The sequence below is a fragment of the Dendrobates tinctorius genome, unplaced genomic scaffold (assembly GCF_039654945.1).
Source record: "Dendrobates tinctorius isolate UK_male_01 unplaced genomic scaffold, ASM3965494v1 ptg000137l, whole genome shotgun sequence".
In the NCBI taxonomy this organism is placed as follows: domain Eukaryota; kingdom Metazoa; phylum Chordata; class Amphibia; order Anura; family Dendrobatidae; genus Dendrobates; species Dendrobates tinctorius.
The window spans coordinates 2079398-2098465 of record NW_027361805.1 but is presented as its reverse complement, the minus strand read 5'-3'; the positions used below and the strand labels follow the sequence as shown (position 1 = coordinate 2098465).

Genomic DNA, 19068 nt, shown 5'->3' with positions numbered 1-19068 from the left:
AGTCTTATCAATTTCACCGCACGCGGAACGGTGTAAACGCACCACTCAAAAGAAATTCATGAAACGCTGGTGGTTGTTCATTCTGCGTCCCAAAAATCGGAATAAAAAGCGATCTCAAGATGTCACGTGCCCGAAAATGGTACCAATAAAAGCGTCAACTCGTCCCGCAAAAAATAAGACCTTAAATGACTCTGTGCGTCAAAATACGGAAAAGTTATAGCTCTCAATATGTGGTGATGCAAAAACTATTTTTACAATAAAAAGCGTCTTTTAGCGTGCGACAGCTGCCAAACATAAAAACCGCCATAAATAGTAAATCAAACCCCCCGTTATCACCCCCTTAGTTAGGGAAAAATAAAATTAAAAGAAAATGTATTTATTTCCATTTTCCCATTAGGGCTAGGGTTAGGGCTAGATTTAGGGCTGAGATTAGGGTTAGGGGTGTGTTGGGGTTAGGGTTGGAGTTATAATTGGGGGGTTTCCACTGTTTGGGCACATCAGGGGCTCTCCAAATGCAACATGGCGTCTCATCTCAATTCCAGCCAATGGAAAAAGTCAAATGGTGCTCCTTCCCTTCCAAGCTCTGCCATGCGCCCAGTGTTTTACCCCCACATATAGGGTATCAGCCTACTCAGGACAAATTGCAAAACAACTTTTGGGGTCCAATTTCTCCTGTTACCCGTAGGAAAATAAAAAATTGGGGGCAAAAATATCATTTTTGTGGAAAAAAATGATTTTTTTATTTTCACGCCCGGGCGCTATAAACTTCTGTGAACCACTTGGGGGATTCAAAGTGCTCACCACACATCTAGATAAGTTCTTAGGGGGTCTAGTTTCCAAAATGGGGTCACTTGTGGGGGGTTTCCACCTGTTTTGGTACATTAGGGGCTCTCCAAACGCACATGACACCCGCAGACCATGCCATCAAAGGCTGCATTCCAAAACGTCACTACTTCCCTTCCGAGCCCCGACGTGTGCCCACACAATAGTTTTCTCCCACATATGAGGTATCAGCATACTCAGAACAAATTGAACAACAACTTTTGGGGTCCATTTTCTCCTGATACCCTTGGGAAAATAAAAAAATTGGTGACTAAATGATCATGTTTGTTGAAAAAATACGATTTTTTTATTTTCACGCCCAGGCGTTATAAACTTCTATGAAGCACTGGGGGGTTCAAAGTGCTCACCACACATCTAGATACCGTATATACTCGAATATAAGCCGAGATTTTCAGCCCGTTTTTTTGGGCTGAAAGTCCCCCTCTCGGCTTATATTCGAGTCATGTACACCGGGGGGTCGGAGGGGGAGAGGGGGCGGATGTGTCAGGTCATACTTACCCGTCCTGACGCTGTCTCTTGAGCCCCCAGCTTCTCCGCGCTCTCTGTTCCTGCCTTCAGCGGTCATGTGGTACCGCTCATTAAAACTCATGAATATGCGCATATTCATGAGTTTTAATGAGCGGTATCACATGACCGCTGAACGCAGGAAGAGAGAGCGCGGAGAAGCTTGGGGCTCAAGCGACAGGACGGGTAAGTATAGCGATACTCACCTGTCCTGCGTCCATGGCTGCTTGCTGCTGTCTGTCATCGGTCAGTGACTTGAGACAGCAGAGGGCGCGGTGACGTGTTAGTGCGCGCCGCACCCCCTGCAGTCTGAACGTCACTGACTGATGACGTGGCAGATAGCGGTGAGCAGCCATGGACGCAGGACAGGTGAGTATCAGACACCCAGCGACGGAGAGGTGAGTATGTCATTTTTTTTATTTTTACATGCTGCAGCAGCGGCAGCACATGGGGGAATAATCCATGGAGCTGCTTATGGGGGCAGTATATGGGGGAACAATCCTTGGAGCTGCTTATGGGGGCAGTATATGGGGGAACAATCTATGGAGCTTCTTCTGGGGACACCATATGGGAAAATAATCTATGGAGCATTTCCCACCATAGGCTTATACTCGAGTCAATAAGTTTTCCCAGTTTTTTTGTGGCAAAATTAGGGGGGGGTCGGCTTATGCTCGGGTCGGCTTATACTCGAGTATATACGGTAAGTTCCTTGGGGGGGTCTAGTTTCCAAAATGGTCATTTGTGGAGGGTTTTCACTGTTTTGGTACATCAGGGGTTTTCCAACCGCGACATGGTGTCCGATCTCAATTCCAGCCAAAAACGTCAAATGGCGCTGCTTCCATTCCAAGCTCTGCTATGCGCCTAAATAGTGGTTTACCCCCACATGTGGGGTATCAGCGTACTCAGGACAAATTGCACAATAACTTTTAGGGTCCTCTTACCCTTGGAAAAATAAGAATTGAGGGTGAAAAGATCATTTTTGTGGAAAAAATATGATTTTTTAATTGTACGGCTGTACGTTATAAACTTCTGTGAAGCCCTTGTGGGTTCAAAGTTCTCACCACATAACTAGATAAGTTTCTTGTGGGGTCTAGTTTCCAAAATGGGGTCACTTGTGGGGGGTTTCCACTGTTTAAGTAAATCAGGGGCTCTCCAAACGTGACATGGCGTCCGATCTGAATTCCAGCCAATTTTGCATTGAAAGAGTCAAACGGCGCTCCTTCCCTTCTGAGCTCTGCCATGCGCCGAAACAGTGGTTCCCCCCCACGTATCAGGTATCAGCGTACTCAGGACAAATTGCACAATAACTTTTGCAGTTTAATTTTTCTTGTTACCCTTGGTAAAATAAAAAAAATTGAACCTGAAGTATTTTTTTTGTGAAAAGAAGTTATATGTTCATTTTTTTTTTTTTTAAATATTCAAAAAATTCCTGTGACGCATCTGAAGGGTTAATAAACTTCTTGAATGTGGTTTTGAGCACCTTAAGGGGTGCAGTTTTTAGAATGGTGTCACTTTGGGGTATTTTCTATCATATATACCCCTCAAAGTGGCTTCAAATGTGATGTGGTCCGTAAAAATAAAATGGTGTTGCAAAAATGAGAAATCGCTGGTCAACTTTTAACCCTTATAACTTCCTAACAAAAAAAAATTTTGGTTCCAAAATTGTGCTGAAGTAAAGTAAACATGTGGGAAATGTTACTTATTAAGTTTTTTGTGTGTCATATCTCTGTGATTTAAGGGCATAAAAACTCAAAGTTGCAAAATTTTCACCAAATTTCCATTTTTTTTCACAAATAAACGCAAGTTATTTGAATGAAATTTTACCACTAACATGAAGTATAATATGTCACGAGAAAACAATGTCAGAATCACCGGGATCCATGGAAACGTTTCAGAGTTATTACCTCATAAAGGTACAGTGGTCAGAATTGTAAAAATTGGCCCGGTCATGAACGTGCAAACCACCCTTGGGGGTGAAGGGGTTAAACACTGACATGCGCATGACCATGCACACATCATCGCTCCCATAGACTTTAATGTGTTTTTGGGTGAATTCTGTGCACATTGTGTGCGCATGCGTTTTTTGAGACAGGTCGGATGCACAAAAAAATGCAACAGGTTGCATTTTGTGCACCCGGGCGCACACTACAAAAAAACGCGTACAAACACACAATTTCCTTGAAAAAGCTAAAAAAGCGAAACGTGCGTCGGACTCCAGGAATTCTGTGAACAGGCGATTAAATGGGAATGTGCTCATGTTATATGTGATTACCAGCATGGGGATTTTTTTCCTCTATATGGCACTTTGCACTTTACAGACCACTATGGGTCTAGGTGGATATATGCTTACATGCTGATATATTTTTGCACTTTACCATTACCTGTATCCATTCCTTTATTCCTGTATTTGTGTGTATTTCACTTGGGTATTCATTCCTTCCTCTTACTTGTATTTTGTTTGTCTATTTATCTATGATATGAATTTACTTAACATTTTTTATTTATGATACATCTCTCTTTGTGAGTGGTGTGGTCAGGATACTTTGTATCCACTTTTTGGGAAACGCGTACAAACGCATGACAATGCGCACCCATGTTAAATATAGGGAAAAAAAACGCATGCGCATGTATACGCAAAAACGCAGCGCAAAAAAAACGAAATCCATTTGCTTACAATTAGAGGTTGTTCTAATATCCCACAAATACCATCTCATGAAACAAATTACTCGGATCAAGTAGATCAATGTTTGTAGGAATGTGGACCCAAAATGTAATCCAAAAGTCCCAGCATATGGTAAAATCTCCAGCCACCATACACTTCTAAGTGAGCTCCAAGGTTTGAATCAGTAGCCCTAAATCTAAATTAGCCAATGTGGGGGGGGGGAAATCAAATCTATCTATATATACAGTGGGGCAAAAAAGTATTTAGTCAGTCAGCAATAGTGCAAGTTCCACCACTTAAAAAGATGAGAGGCGTCTGTAATTTACATCATAGGTAGACCTCAACTATGGGAGACAAACTGAGAGAAAAAAATCCAGAAGATCACATTGTCTGTTTTTTTTTCCTTTTATTTGCATATTATGGTGGAAAATAAGTATTTGGTCAGAAACAAGCAATCAAGATTTCTGGCTCTCACAGACCTGTAACTTCTTTAAGAGTCTCCTCTTTCCTCAACTCATTACCTGTAGTAATGGCACCTGTTTAAACTTGTTATCAGTATAAAAAGACACCTGTGCACACCCTCAAACAGTCTGACTCCAAACTCCACTATGGTGAAGACCAAAGAGCTGTCAAAGGACACCAGAAACAAAATTGTAGCCCTGCACCAGGCTGGGAAGACTGAATCTGCAATAGCCAACCAGCTTGGAGTGAAGAAATCAACTGTGGGAGCAATAATTAGAAAATAGAAGACATACAAGACCACTGATAATCTCCCTCGATCTGGTGCTCCACGCAAAATCCCACCCCGTGGAGTCAGAATGATCACAAGAACGGTGAGCAAAAATCCCAGAACCACGCGGGGGGACCTAGTGAATGAACTGCAGAGAGCTGGGACCAATGTAACAAGGCCTACCATAAGTAACACACTACGCCACCATGGACTCAGATCCTGCAGTGCCAGACGTGTCCCACTGCTTAAGCCTGTACATGTCCGGGCCCGTCTGAAGTTCGCTAGAGAGCATTTGGATGATCCAGAGGAGTTTTGGGAGAATGTCCTATGGTCTGATGAAACCAAACTGGAACTGTTTGGTAGAAACACAACTTGTCGTGTTTGGAGGAAAAAGAATACTGAGTTGCATCCATCAAACACCATACCTACTGTAAAGCATGGTGGTGGAAACATCATGCTTTGGGGCTGTTTCTCTGCAAAGGGGCCAGGACGACTGATCCGGGTACATGAAAGAATGAATGGGGCCATGTATCGTGAGATTTTGAGTGCAAACCTCCTTCCATCAGCAAGGGCATTGATGATGAAACGTGGCTGGGTCTTTCAACATGACAATGATCCAAAGCACACCGCCAGGGCAACGAAGGAGTGGCTTCGTAAGAAGCATTTCAAGGTCCTGGAGTGGCCTAGCCAGTCTCCAGATCTCAACCCTATAGAAAACCTTTGGAGGGAGTTGAAAGTCCGTGTTGCCAAGCGAAAAGCCAAAAACATCACTGCTCTAGAGGAGATCTGCATGGAGGAATGGGCCAACATACCAACAACAGTGTGTGGCAACCTTGTGAAGACTTACAGAAAACGTTTGACCTCTGTCATTGCCAACAAAGGATATATCACAAAGTATTGAGATGAAATTTTGTTTCTGACCAAATACTTATTTTCCACCATAATATGCAAATTAAATTAAAAAAAAACAGACAATGTGATTTTCTGGATTTTTTTTTCTCAGTTTGTCTCCCATAGTTGAGGTCTACCTATGATGTAAATTACAGACGCCTCTCATCTTTTTAAGTGGTGGAACTTGCACTATTGCTGACTGACTACTTTTTTGCCCCACTGTATATATGCCCAATACCTCCATGACCCTGCCACCATTCTTAGTAGTGCTTACCTCTACAGTTAGCAGCTGAATTATCTTGTTGGCGAGTTCCAGGACCTTCCGTTCATTGTCACGTACTAGAGAGGGACATGGAGTAACTGTGGCGCATCGCAAGGTCCGTCTCATCCCACCTATCAACTGACATTTACTGGTGGATTCCACATCTTTACTGGCCTTTTTAACTACTGTGTAGTCCTGAATATGGAAAATATTAGATACATGTAAATGGATACAATTTGTGACGTCTGTCTCAGTGATAGAACAAAGAATTTCATACCTCTCCAGTCAGCAAATAGATGATGTCCAGGGTGAGATTTAAAATCTTGTTGGTCATGTACATTTTTTCCTTCTCCATCAGGCAAGGTAATTTCTGTGGGATCTAAATACATAAAGAACATGTAAGAATCGTTTAGTATCCTTCAAATGGGTCACAGACACAAAGTGAAACTGACTGCTCTCCAGAGGCCCAGGAATGAGCCGGGTTCGGCGCTCCCGGGAGTTAACCTCTTTCTGACATCAGACGTACTATTTTGCCCATGCACAGAATAGTGCGTCTCAGCGATCAGCCGCGCACATGGATGGTGTTTGGCCGATCGCGACCAAGTGTCAGCTAATTCTCACAGCTGACACACGGCACTAAGCGCCAGGAGTAGTCACACGATTGCAGCATTCCGGGAGCAGGCAGAGGACTAACAGCCCCTCTGCCTTTGGATCAGAGACCCTGCGGTGTGACGCGGGGTCCCGATTGCTGCCATGGTAACCTGATGTCGTCATGACGATATCTATGTTACCACAGCTAAGAAACTTCCTGTTATGCACAGTGCATGTCAGGAAGGCTCTCAGGTCAGTGTGCAGTAAGTGCAGCGCTGACAGCTTCTATACCATGGAGATGCTGCTTCATCTGCTTGCTATAGAAGCGATCAGCCTGCAAAAAATGAGTGTCCCATAGTGGGATTAAATGTAAAACTTAGAATAAAGTAAAAAACTTTTTTTTAAGTAATTCTAGAAATATTAAAAAAAAAAAATCAAATATTCTATCACTAAATAAATAATTGAATGAAAAAAAAAATCTAAACAATAAAAGTACACATATTTGTCATTGCCACGTCTGTAACAACCCGAACTATAAAACTGTCCTATTAAACCGTTTAGTGAACACCATAAGAAAAAAAAAAAAAAAACACCACGGCAAAAAACAAACAAATGCTTTATCATCATACCGCCGAAAAGTGGAATACCACGCAATTAAAAAGATGGCTATACATACACATGGTACCGCTGAAAACGTCATCTTGTCTTGCAAAAAAAAGAGCCACCATACAGCATCAGTGAAAAAAACGGTAATTAGACCTACTGGTAATTGTGTTTCCAGGAATCCATCCTGACAGCACACTTGGAGGACGTCCTTCTCATCCGCAGTGGGACAGGAAACCACGAGAGTTTAAAAGAACCCTCTCCCTACCATCCCATAGTGATTTCACAAAGTAACACCTCTGGATGGATTCAAACAAAAATTTTTATTTAAACCAACATTTTCCATACACGTTACATCACAACTGCATGGACACGTTTGTCGGGAGGGAACTAATAGTGCTGTCAGGATGGATTCCTGGAAACACAATTACCGGTAGGTCTAATTACCGTTTTCCAGGTCACCACCTGACAGCACACTTGGAGTAGTACCATAGAATATTGGTCCTAGGGTGGGACTACCACATGGAGTACCTTTCTCCCAAAAGCCACCTGTGTGGAGGTCACGTCTAATTTATAGTGTTTAGAGAACGTACTGAGACTGGCCCAAGATGCGGCTCTGCAGATTTGTTCTGCCGAGGCTCTGTCCCTCTCTGCCCATGATGTGGCCATGGCCCTAGTTGAGTCGGCTCTAAGGCTCCCCGGGGGGGGGCTCTGACCCTGTGCTCTATACGCTGTGCTAATAACGGATTTAATCCACCTTGCTATTGAGGATTTCGATGCCCTTTTCCCCTTATTAGGGCCTCTGAACTGGACAAAGATTATTTTCCTGCCTCCAAGGCCTGGTTGTGTCCAGGTACCTGAGCACTGTTTCCCTGACATCCAGGTTATGGTAAGCTTTCTCCTTGCTATTTTTAGGAAACTGACAAAATGAGGGGAGCACTACCTCCTGATTCATGTTCGAGTCTGAGATCACCTTGGGGAGAAAAGCAGGGTCAAGTTTTAGGACTAACCGGTCGAATATTTGTAAGTAGGGATCCTGAACCGATAGGGCCTGAAGTTCCCCTAATCTTTTGTCTGATGTAACTGCCACTAAGAACGCTGTCTTCAGAGAGGTTACCGATAGTTATTTCTACCCCTAGCTGATATGGGTGTCTACATAGCGCGTTAAGGACTAAGTTAAGGTCCCAAGGAGGGACGGTCCTTCTTATCAAGGGGTTAAGTCTCTGCACAGCCCTTGAAAACCGGGCTATCCAGGGGTGAGATGATAGAGTTGTGTCATAGAACACACTTAAGGCCGCAATCTGCACTCTCAGAGTGCTGGGTTTGAGGCCCTTTTTGAACCCTGCCTGTAAGAAGTCAACAATCTTCGGGATGTGGGCTTGGTCAGTTTCGACTGTCGCCTCTCCACAAAAGCTGCAAAATTTTTTCCAGATTTTGTTATATATTGCTGCTGTTACGGGCTTCCTACTTGCTTCTAGAGTGGATATAACTTCATCCGATAGACCCTTTGATCTTAGGACCTGCCGCTCAGGATCCAGGTTGATAGCTTGAGGGCTTCTGGCCTTTTGTGGAAGACCGGACCCTGGTGAAGAAGGTCTTCTCTTTTTGGCAGAAGAATGGGATCTTCCCGTGATATCTTCCTGAGTAGAGGAAACCAGCTTCTTCTTGGCCAATAGGGAACCACCAATATGACCCTGGCTCTGTCCTCGTAGATCTTCCTGAGAATCCTTGGGATGAGAGCTAGAGGCAGGAAGGCGTACAGTAGGCCCCTGTTCCAGGACTGCGATAGAGCGTCTATCCCTGTCGGATTTCCTGCCGGGTTTAGGGAGTAGAAGGCATTGACGTTTGTACTCCCCTTGTCCGCAAACAGATCTATTTCTGGTTGTCCCCAGCGATCGCACAGGCTGCTGAACACCTCTTCGTTGATTTCCCAGTCCGTTGCGGTTATTCTTCTGCTGAGAAAGTCCGCAACCTGGTTGCTAGTGCCCTCCAGATGTACTGCTGAGATTGAGAGGACCTCTCTTTCCGCCCATCTGAAGATCCGCTCTGCTAAGCCCTGTAGTGCCGGGTGTTTCGGTCCGCCCTGATGGCGGAGAAAGGCTACTGTCGTGGTATTGTCCGAAAATATCTTGACGTGCTTGTTCTTCACCCGAGGCCAGGCGACGAGTAGTACCTTCCAGACCGCATGTAGCTCTCTGAAGTTGGAGGACCTGTTGCTGTCCTCCCGACTCCATCGCCCCTGATAATACTCTCCTCCGATGTGTCCCCCCAGCCGTACAGACTTGCGTCCGTGGTTACTACGATCTCTGGGGACTGAATCCATGAGACACAGGTTTTTAGGTTTCTCGGCACGGTCCACCACAGCAGCGACCTTCTGACCTGGGGGATTAATTGTATCTTCTTGTCCAGTGAGCCTTGAATTCTGTCCCAGGACGCTAGGACTGCCCGTTGTAGTCTGCGGTAGTGGAACTGACTCCATCTGACACAGGAGATACACGAAGTCATCAGCCCCAGAATCCTCATTGCGTCTCTGATCGACACCCGGTTCTTTGAGAACTGGCGGATCTTCTTTGGTATGCTGGTCTGCTTTTCTTCTGGAAGATAGGACATTCTTCTTTCCGAATCCAGCATGACCCCTAAAAATTTTATTCTGGGCTTGAGTATAAGATCTGATTTTGACCAATTTATTATCCAACTCAACCTTTGCAGTGTGGCGATCGAGGAATGACAGTCGACTCTGAGCTTGGCTGCTGAATCTGCTACGATCAAGAAGTCGTCTAAGTAGGGGACCACCGTGATGTTTTGGGCTCTTAGGTACGCCACAACCTCTACCATTACCTTCGTGAAAACTCTTGGGGCTGATGCTAGGCCGAAGGGGAGACAGCGAAACTGGTAGTGGTGAACCCTGCTTGACCGCAAACCTGAGATATTTTTGGTGGTCTGGGTGAATGGGGACGCGCTTTTTAGATCTAACGTGCACATTACCACCGCTTCTCCCAGGAGCGGAATCGTGGATCTTATTGATTCCATTTTGAAGCGTTTGTATGATACCCACTTGTTTAAGGGCTTGAGATTTATTATGGTCCTGGTCTCCCCCGATGGTTTTTTTATCGCGAAGAGGCTAGAGTAGTGTCCCCTTCCCTCTTCTTGCGTGGGAACTGGTATGATTGCCTCCATTTCTAGGAGGTCCTGAATATCAAACCACATGGGGGAGGTCGGACAGAGTCGAGAGCTGGTCACTAAGAACCTGTTCGAGGGTGGGGAATTGAATTCTATCTTGTATCCTTGCGACATTACTTGCAGTACCCAGGGGCTGGTGGTAACCTCCACCATTCTTCCCTGAACCTGAGCAGTCGCCCCCCTACACTGGTGGCGTCATTTCTTCTGGGAGCTAGACCCTGGGCTGGAGAAGATGGTATCTCTGCTCCTATTTCTACCCTCACCCCCCTTGGGGTAGCTCCATCGACCTGACTTCCCCTTTCCTCTGTAGTCTGCTTTCTGGTTGTAACAGAATCTACAAAAAGGGCTGATACTTTCTGCGTTTCTCCTCCGGGAACCCCTTTTTTTCATCTGACGCCTTCTCTAAGATATCGTCAAGCACAGGTCCGAAGACTCTACCTCCCGAGAAGGGAATTGAGCACAGTTTATTCTTTGACTGCATGTCACCCGACCAACTTTTAAGCTAGATAGCTCTTCTGGCTGTGTTGGACAATGATTGGGTTCTGGCCGTAAATCTAACGGACTCTGCTAAGGCATCAGCCAAAAACCCCGTGGCTAATCTTAGCAAGGGAAGGGATTTTAGAATAGTTTCCCTCGGAGTTCTATCTGACAAATGCTCCTCTAAATCATCTATCCATAGATGCATGGAGCGTGCCACTGATGTTGCGGCTATATTTGTCTTTATGACTGCCGCTGAACTTTCCCAGGCTCTCTTCAAGAGCCCGTCTAACTTCCGATCTAGGGGCTCCTTTAAACTTGAGGAGTCTTCGAACGGAATGGCTGTCTTTTTTGATAGCCTCGCTACTGGGATATCAATTTTAGGGACCTCTTCCCAGACCTTGACCTCTTCTAGGTCAAACGGCAGGCGAAGCCTGAAGTCTCGGGGGATAGTCAATTTTTTCTCTGCTTCCTCCCATTCCTCCAATATCATAGCCCGTATATGGGTATTTACTGGGAAGACCACTGAGGTCTGGGAGTGCAGCCCCCTGAACATCTCATCTTGGATTGAGAGGGTAGTCGGGGGTTCCTCGATCTGCATAGTCTGCAGGACTGCCCCCAATAGCTCATCTGTAGCGCCGGATGCAAAGATACTTTCTTCCCCTTTCCGGGTGCTCTCTGATCTCCTCCTCCTCCTCTGCGTCTGATTCGGACAGGATGTCCTCGGAAGACGTGCCCGACTCCCTCTGCCTCTTTCTGGATGCCTGAGGGTTCTCCTGCGGGGCTTGGGACATGGCTCCGGACACCGAAGCCTGTACTTCCTCTCTAATTATTGCCCTCATGTTAGACATGAGCGTAGCCTGTTCTTCCCCCATTATGCGCTTTGTACATGCGTCAGAGGGTTTTTTGCCATGTGTCCTTTAGCTTCTTAGAGCAGACTGGACACTTCTTATCCTTCTTCCTTTCTGAGGTGGAGGATCCCCCCTGGAACCCATAAAGTACGTGTTCTGTGGGGTCTGTCTTACTGGGGGCCCTGCCATGACCTCATATGAGGCTATTCACGTGACCCTGGCTCTCCGTTCCTGTCTCCGTCTTCGCCTGGTCCTCCATCCTTGATAGATAAGGTTCCTTGTGGCTGTCTGCCTGCGGAGACACCAAAACGTGTAAATGGCCAGGAGGTGGTATCCGGTTCTTACACCGCAGGGCCCTGCATACCACTATCTGTGTCTCTCTCCTGCCGCACTGCCGATCCGCTCCACCGCCCAGAGTCTGCCCCCTCTCAGAGATGATGCCGGCACTTCCTGAATGCCGGGCTGTCGCCTTTAATGACGTGACCAGAAGTGCCGTCCGGGCCCGGTGACGCAACCGGAAGTGACGTCCGGGTCGGAAGTCCCGCCTGGCCTGGATGACGCGTGCGCGCACCCTATGGGCGGAAGTAGCGCGCTTTGGTCCCAGGCATGGCGCTGCTACAGCTCCTTACAGGAGGAAGGAGGAGAGGTGCGGCGATCCTCTGCCGGGGTCCGCTTGCGGGGCACGTGGAGTCCGTACAGGCAGCCCTGGTACCTACATTGGTGGTAGCAGTGGCGTCCGGGGTCAAGAGCCCCCGTTGGGAGGAAGCGCTACACTTGAGGGGCTGAGGGACCCTGTGCCGGGTTTCAGCTTGCAGCTTACAGTTTTGCAGGTAGGAAAGGAAAGGCTGGGCCCCCCCGATCCTGACCCTCTGCGCGGAACGGCTGGATCTTCCTCTCATCGTTACTATCCACAGTGAGACAGGAAAAACACTGTGGGATGGTAGGAGGAGGGTCCTTTTAAACTCTCGTGGTTTCCTGTCCCACTGTGGATGAGAAGGACGTCCTCCAAGTGTGCTGTCAGGTGGTGACCTGGAAATAAAGTTATAGCTCTCAGAATAAAGTGATGCAAATACAATCATTTTTTCTATAAAAGAGTTTTTATTATATAAAAGCGCCAAAACTTAAAAATGCTATAAATGAGGTATCGCTGTAACCGTACTAACCCGAAGAATAAAACTGCTTTATCAATTTTACCACTAGCGGAACGGTATTAAACACCCCCTCCAAAGAAATTCATGAATTGCTGGTTTTTGCTCATTCTGTCTCCCACAAATCGGAATAAAAAGTGATCAAAAATGTCATGTGCCCAAAAATGGTACCAATAAAAACGTCAGCTCGTCCCGCAAAAAACAAGACCTCACATGACTCTGTGGGCCAAAATATGGAAAAATTATAGGTCTCAAAATGTGGTCATGCAAAAACTATTTTCTGCAATAAAAAGCGTCTTTTAGTGTGTGACAGCTGCCAAACAGAAAAACCCGCTATAAGGCCTCTTTCACACGTCCTGATATTTCCGGTATCGGAGATGTCATTGTCCATGGTGCAATACTTTCACCACACGTGTGGCATGCGAGTGGTGCATCAGTACCACAAGGATGGGTGCCAGGGAAGAAGCATTACAGTAAGCGCTGTTCCCCGGCGCCGGGTGCTGAACACGGCTCTCACCATTCTCCCCTCCTCTGACAGTGATCAGCACAAGCAGGGGAGAATGATGAGTTACATTTAACCCCTTAACGACCGCCGATAGGCCTTTTAACTGCGGCAGTTAAGGGTACTTAAACCACAGCGCCGCTTTTTAGTTCGAGACCCCAGAGAACATGATTTGGGTGGGTGTTGCAATCGCCGTTATTAACGGTATAATGGCAACCGCAAAAAAATAAAAAAATTCCATTTAATTTCTCTCTTCTGATGTGATTCGCACATCAGATGAGAGAGGAATAGGGTCCCCCGTTCACCCCCTCCCCCCCGGTACCTCTGTTGTGCCTGCGGCCCCCTGGCTTCTTCTTCCAGGAGAAAATAGCAGGCGTATGCGCAGTGTGCCTGCCAAAATCAGCAGGCCGCCACCCGGCAACAATAGGAGATTTTTTCCTGTTGGTTCATTTTGATCACTGTGATAGGGTCTATTACAGTGATCAAAATAAAAAAAATAGTAAATCAAATCCCCCTTTATCACCCCCTTAGTTAGGGGGAAAAAAAAAAAAAAAAATGTATTTATTTCCATTTTCCCATTAGGGTTACAGTTGGGCTAAACAGGGCTGTGGAGTCAGCAAGCCAAACCTGTGACTCCGACTCCTCAATTTCCCTTACACCGACTCCCACATATATTGCTTATATTTAAGTGAAAAATTTATTGTAGTACAATGTGAACATCAGACATTTAATCATTTTTATGATACAATAATCAAGATATTTAGAACATTATATATTTATTGGAATACAACTTTAGAACACAAAACTGTAATAAATTGTAAATATGTAACACTATGTAATATCGATTACATAGAGATAGAGATATATATCTCTCTATCTATCACCATGTAATAAACTAAGTGGCAAAAAACAGTTTTCAACAAAAACATTACTAACATTTGTGCAGTCTATGAATTTGTTCTAAGAAATGGAATTGCCTCCATCAGATCCTCCTTCATAGATGACCTCAAATCTAACCTAATAATTTTAAGGCTAGAGAACAACCTCTCTACACTAACTTGGGTTGGAGGCAAAATCTCTAACAATTTCCAGGTATAAAGGAATTGCCTCATGCACTGTCAGTTTTGATGAACGGTTGAATTTTTCTATTTCTTTGAGAGCAAGTGAGACATTTTGCTGAAATATGGTCAATCTGCTTGCTATAGGAGACGGAGTGAAATCTTTTTCCTTGCGGCAACACTTTGCCTGCTCCATGTCATCCAAATACTTGTCAAAGTCAAACTCCTCATCTGATGAGGATGAAGATATGGCAGCAGTAGCACTGTCAGGACCCAAGTCCTCTTGCGCCTGGCAGTACTCCTGTAGGCCACTCATCCTAACTGCTACCTCAGTCAGAGCTACTTTTCCTTTAGTAAGCTGTTGATCATCAAGCAGTATAAGATGACTTGGGTCCACATAAACAGCTGCCAGAAAAAATTTATTTTCCAATAGCTGTGTCTCTCTCCGTTTCATTGAAGCAGAAATGCCATCTGCGATTAAACCTCCTCATTGGGACAGGCAAAATAGCAAGTTCTTCCACTCCCTTATGCAAATGCAAGGAGTTAAATCCTCAGCTTGTAATTTTTTAGTCACGGTAAATGGGTGATTAAGCAATTCCTTCAATTCAGCCACCTGTGTCCATTGACCTTCATTTAGGGTTACCTGAGGGTTCGCCATATCTATAAGAAACGGTTTTAGTTCAAGCAATCGCTCAATCATTAAATAGGTGCTGCCCTACTGAGTGGTTTGATTGACAATTGCCCCTTTCCCAGCACGTCTCTTCAAGATGGAATCAATTTTAGGGGTTCTGGCGGCAATAACCAATTTCCTCACTTTTCCAATCAGATTTCCAGCATGTCCCTCTTGCAGACTATCTCTTATTGCCAGCTGCAGCATGTGCAAACTTTCTCCAGCTCAGGGCCCAGGAATCGGATCCTGTGCAGGGCAGGCATCCCTCCCCCTTCTCTCTCTGGTGAAGACTGCAGAAGACAGGACAGAGGAGGGGAGATTGCCCCCTCCAGCCTGGAGCCGGTGCAGGACGGGAGCACTGCAGAATACGAGTTTTGATAGGTGCGTGCCCCCGCTTCTAGGGGGGGCAGCTGCCCCTCCCTGCCCCTCGCTGGCATGATTCACACAGCATTTTTGCGGATCAGTTTTTTGTAGTAAAATGCAGCGACTCTGGGCATCCCAGCAAAGTCAATGGGTTTCAAGATATGACAGACACATTGTTTTGTGAGGATCCGTTTTTGGGCTGAATGAGCATGTCAGTTTGTGTGGCGTTTTTCTAATCTGCTTTTGCTATTGAAAACATTATCTATGAGCTGAAAAACCTTTCAGGTGATGCGTTTTTTTAAAAAGCTGATCTGCTTTTGCAGCTGAAAAATGTATCTTCAAAAAAATGCAGCAAAAACACTGTGAATGTAGCCCTAGATCAGGAATAGAACAGCCATTTATAGGACGATTCATAACTATCCAAAATTCCTATGAAAAAATATTCAGCACATTCTGCATTGAACTACTGTACCCAATTTATTATATATTTTAGAAGTCGAAGTCGGCCCATTTTATACCGACTCTACCAAAATGAGCTCCAACTCCACAGCCCCAGGGCTAAAGATAGGGTTGGGGCTAAAGTTACGGTTGGGATTAGGGTTAGGGCTGTGTTGGTGTTGGAGTTAGAATAAGGCTGTGTGCACACTTTTTTTTTTTGCGTTTTTCTGCTGCGGAATCACAAAGAAAACGCATCACATGCAGTCCTATGGGATTCCGCAATGCTGTGCTAATGCTGCGGATTTTTCCGCTGCGGATCGCATAGCAGAAAAATATGCAGCATACTCATTCTTTTTGCGGAATCACAGCGATTCTGCACCCATAGGATTGCATCGAAATGCTCACTTTACTCATGTGGCTATGAGTAAATTTCCGCAGCATTTCTGCACGTGTGCACATAGCCTTAGGGGGTTTCCACTGTTTAGGCACATCAGGGGCTCTCCAAACACGACATGGCGTCTGATCTTAATTCCAGTCAATTTTGCGATGAAAAAGAAACGGTGCTCCTTCCCTTCCGAGCTCTGTCATGTGCCTATCATAGACTTTTGTATGGAGGTCATAGCTACCCTAATCGTGATCATACAACCCCCTGCTTAACTCTGACCTATGGTGTGCTTATTAGGAATCCTTGGAGAGGAGACCTGGCCTTAACCCTCACACTAGACAGTGGAGACTTGTGTGTTGTCCTAAGCAGTGCCTTCTTCCCCCCCCCTTCCCACCAGTCCCGCAAATACACAGTCAGACCTAGATGGGTTGAACTGGTCGGTCACAGTTTATTAATTACCTAAGCAGACATTTCGTAACGGGAGGCTCGTGGCTGAGATCCTGTCCGCGATCGACAGGCGATTTGGCCAACGAGTGGTCACGAACCTTTGCCCTCCTCTACTTCTTCCGCTGTGACTTGATATTGTTAACAACGATTAGTTATATATACTTTTTTTTTTTCAATAAAAACATAGTACACATACATACATATCACCGTAGCAGTTAGTATGGCAATTTACCCCCATTCAAGTATTTAAGGGAGGGAGGGTGGAACAAAAGCTTCCAAGTGAGTGACTGCCGGAGGGAAAGGAAGTTCTGTCCTGGGTACCTGGATTTAACCCCTGTAAGTGTGGCCATGGATACCTTCCCCTTTAAGGCCCATTGGACAGCAGGGCATCCCAATTAGTACATCACCGAGGGGGAGTGGTGTGTGGGCGGGGGGTGAATTGGGCACTGTCCGTATTTTATTAGCTTTGTTCATGGTGCTCCACAGTAAGAGGCACTTTCCTTAAGCAGAACTGTGCCTGCCAGACTGTGGAGACCTGTGTGTTGTCCTAAGCAGTGCCTTCACCCCCCCTTCCCACCAATCCCGCAAATAATACACAGTCAGACCTAGATGGGTTAAACAGGTCGGTCACAGTTTATTAATTACCTAAGCAGAGAAGGGCAATTACATTTCGTAACGGGAGGCTCGTGGCTGAGAACCTGTCCGTAATCGACAGGCGATTTGGCCAACGAGCGGTCACGAACCTTTGCCCTCCTCTACTTCTTCCGCCATGGAGGATCCTGTGTATGACCTAGACAGGACTCCGACCCCCACCCATCAACATCAGGACCCGTTCAACTCCATCCTGCAAGCCGGCCAAAAAAAAAAAAATATATATATATAAATCGAGGCCAATGTCCGTAAGGTGAACGCCGTCTGATCTGAATAATCCCGTGTTGTTTCCTTCCAGCTGGTGATGTAGAACCACGATACCACATTTTCCCCTCACGAATTTTGCCACCCGCGCGTTGAACTTTTTTCTTACTCGTTCTATGGCTTTTTCATCTCTTGCACCCCGCCAGACGGCTCACGGTATCCATCGACCCATTCTCAAATGGCTTGCTTGATGAAAAAGAGTTTTGCTACACCGGCCCACCCCATTAGTTGAAAGAAGAAAGCTAATCCCGATAATTTCAGTTGCGCAGCCGTACCCGACGCCTCTCCTTCCTTTAGCCGAACCAAAAATTCTGCCGTCACTACACCTCTTGCTCAGTCGCATTTGTCTAATAGCCTACCCTGAATTAATGAGCACCATTCCTCCCAAGCCTTACCATAAACCTGCCAGGTAGCCGGCGAAACTGAGGCGCAAATTAAGGGCATCAGTGATTGGCCACTGTGTCCCATAGGGATGGCGGACATTGAATTCCCAAAGGTTGCGCGTTGGGAAGCTGGATTCTGAAGGCCTGCCAATCGGAAGATAAAAGTGGGTTAATGATATCATCATCTATCTCCGCCACTACTGTGGCTTGGCATCAGATACTGTTATTGTAAGTATGGGCAAAGATGCAGATGACATATGGTTCAAGCTCTAAGCGGTTGTCATGTTTTTTCTTTGAAAGCGAATGTTTGAGTTTCTCAACTGCTTGGCCCATATCTCGACAGATGCAACTATTGAGAAAATTTCAGGGCTGGATCACATCCCCAGCTAGATGTGGGCCATAACTCTGGCCAGTTGCTTTTGCACCATTGGTCATTGTAGATTGCTGCAAAACCGTGTTTTTTTCCCCCCACCCTATTGCGAGCCCTATGTCTTTGCTTGACGTTTCGTTAGCCATGACACATGTATGACCGTTGTATGATTGCAGGAAAGTTTTCCACACAACCAAGTCTGCTGTTAAAGAGCGAGTAAGCCTAATTGTATGGCCTGGCTGGGAAATGCCCTTTGTAGTAAAGATAATCTGCGAGAGAATGCTCTACTGACCGGCATTACGCGGCTGGCGAATGTCACTAGGCCCAGCAAGGAGTGCATCTGCTGGAGGGTGACTAACTGTACAGAAACCTTCCAGCATCTGTAGAGTTTCCTGAATTTTTTCTGTAGGTAACCGAAAGACCACCGCATTGGTACCTATTTCGATGCCCAAGAAAGGCAGTACATTACATGGTTTGACTTTTTTCGGGTGATAGCGGGACGCCGAAATGCCGTGCTATAAAATTAAATTTGGCTAGTAGGAAGGAGCAGAGTTTTGAATTTTTGGGACCAACGAACAAAAAATCATCGAGGTACTAAATCAGAGAATTGCTGCCTGTTTCATTACGGACTACCCAATGTAGGAACGTACTGAATAACTCGAAATAGTGACACGAAATGGAGCATCCCATCGGCAGTGTAGGGATTCTACTCACTCAGGTGCAGCAGGAGACAATCAGGAGGCAGGTTCCTTTAAAGTTCATGCGGTTTATTGCGTCATAAACACATCAAGCAGC

At 45.7% G+C, this 19068-nt stretch overlaps 1 protein-coding gene across 6 annotated transcripts in view; it reads right to left on the bottom strand.

The window, feature by feature from the left end:
• LOC141048598 (uncharacterized) overlaps positions 1–19068 on the bottom strand; it is a 75408-nt gene that overhangs the window by 33324 nt on the left and 23016 nt on the right. For all 6 annotated transcript variants that reach the window (XM_073544340.1, XM_073544339.1, XM_073544337.1 and 3 more), the window contains 2 exons: positions 6170–6271; positions 5905–6087 (listed from right to left, as the gene is read on the bottom strand). In XM_073544340.1, the coding sequence (XP_073400441.1) occupies positions 5905–6087; positions 6170–6247 (261 nt within the window). In that variant the 5' untranslated portion in view covers positions 6248–6271. The remainder of the gene's footprint in view (positions 1–5904; positions 6088–6169; positions 6272–19068) is intronic.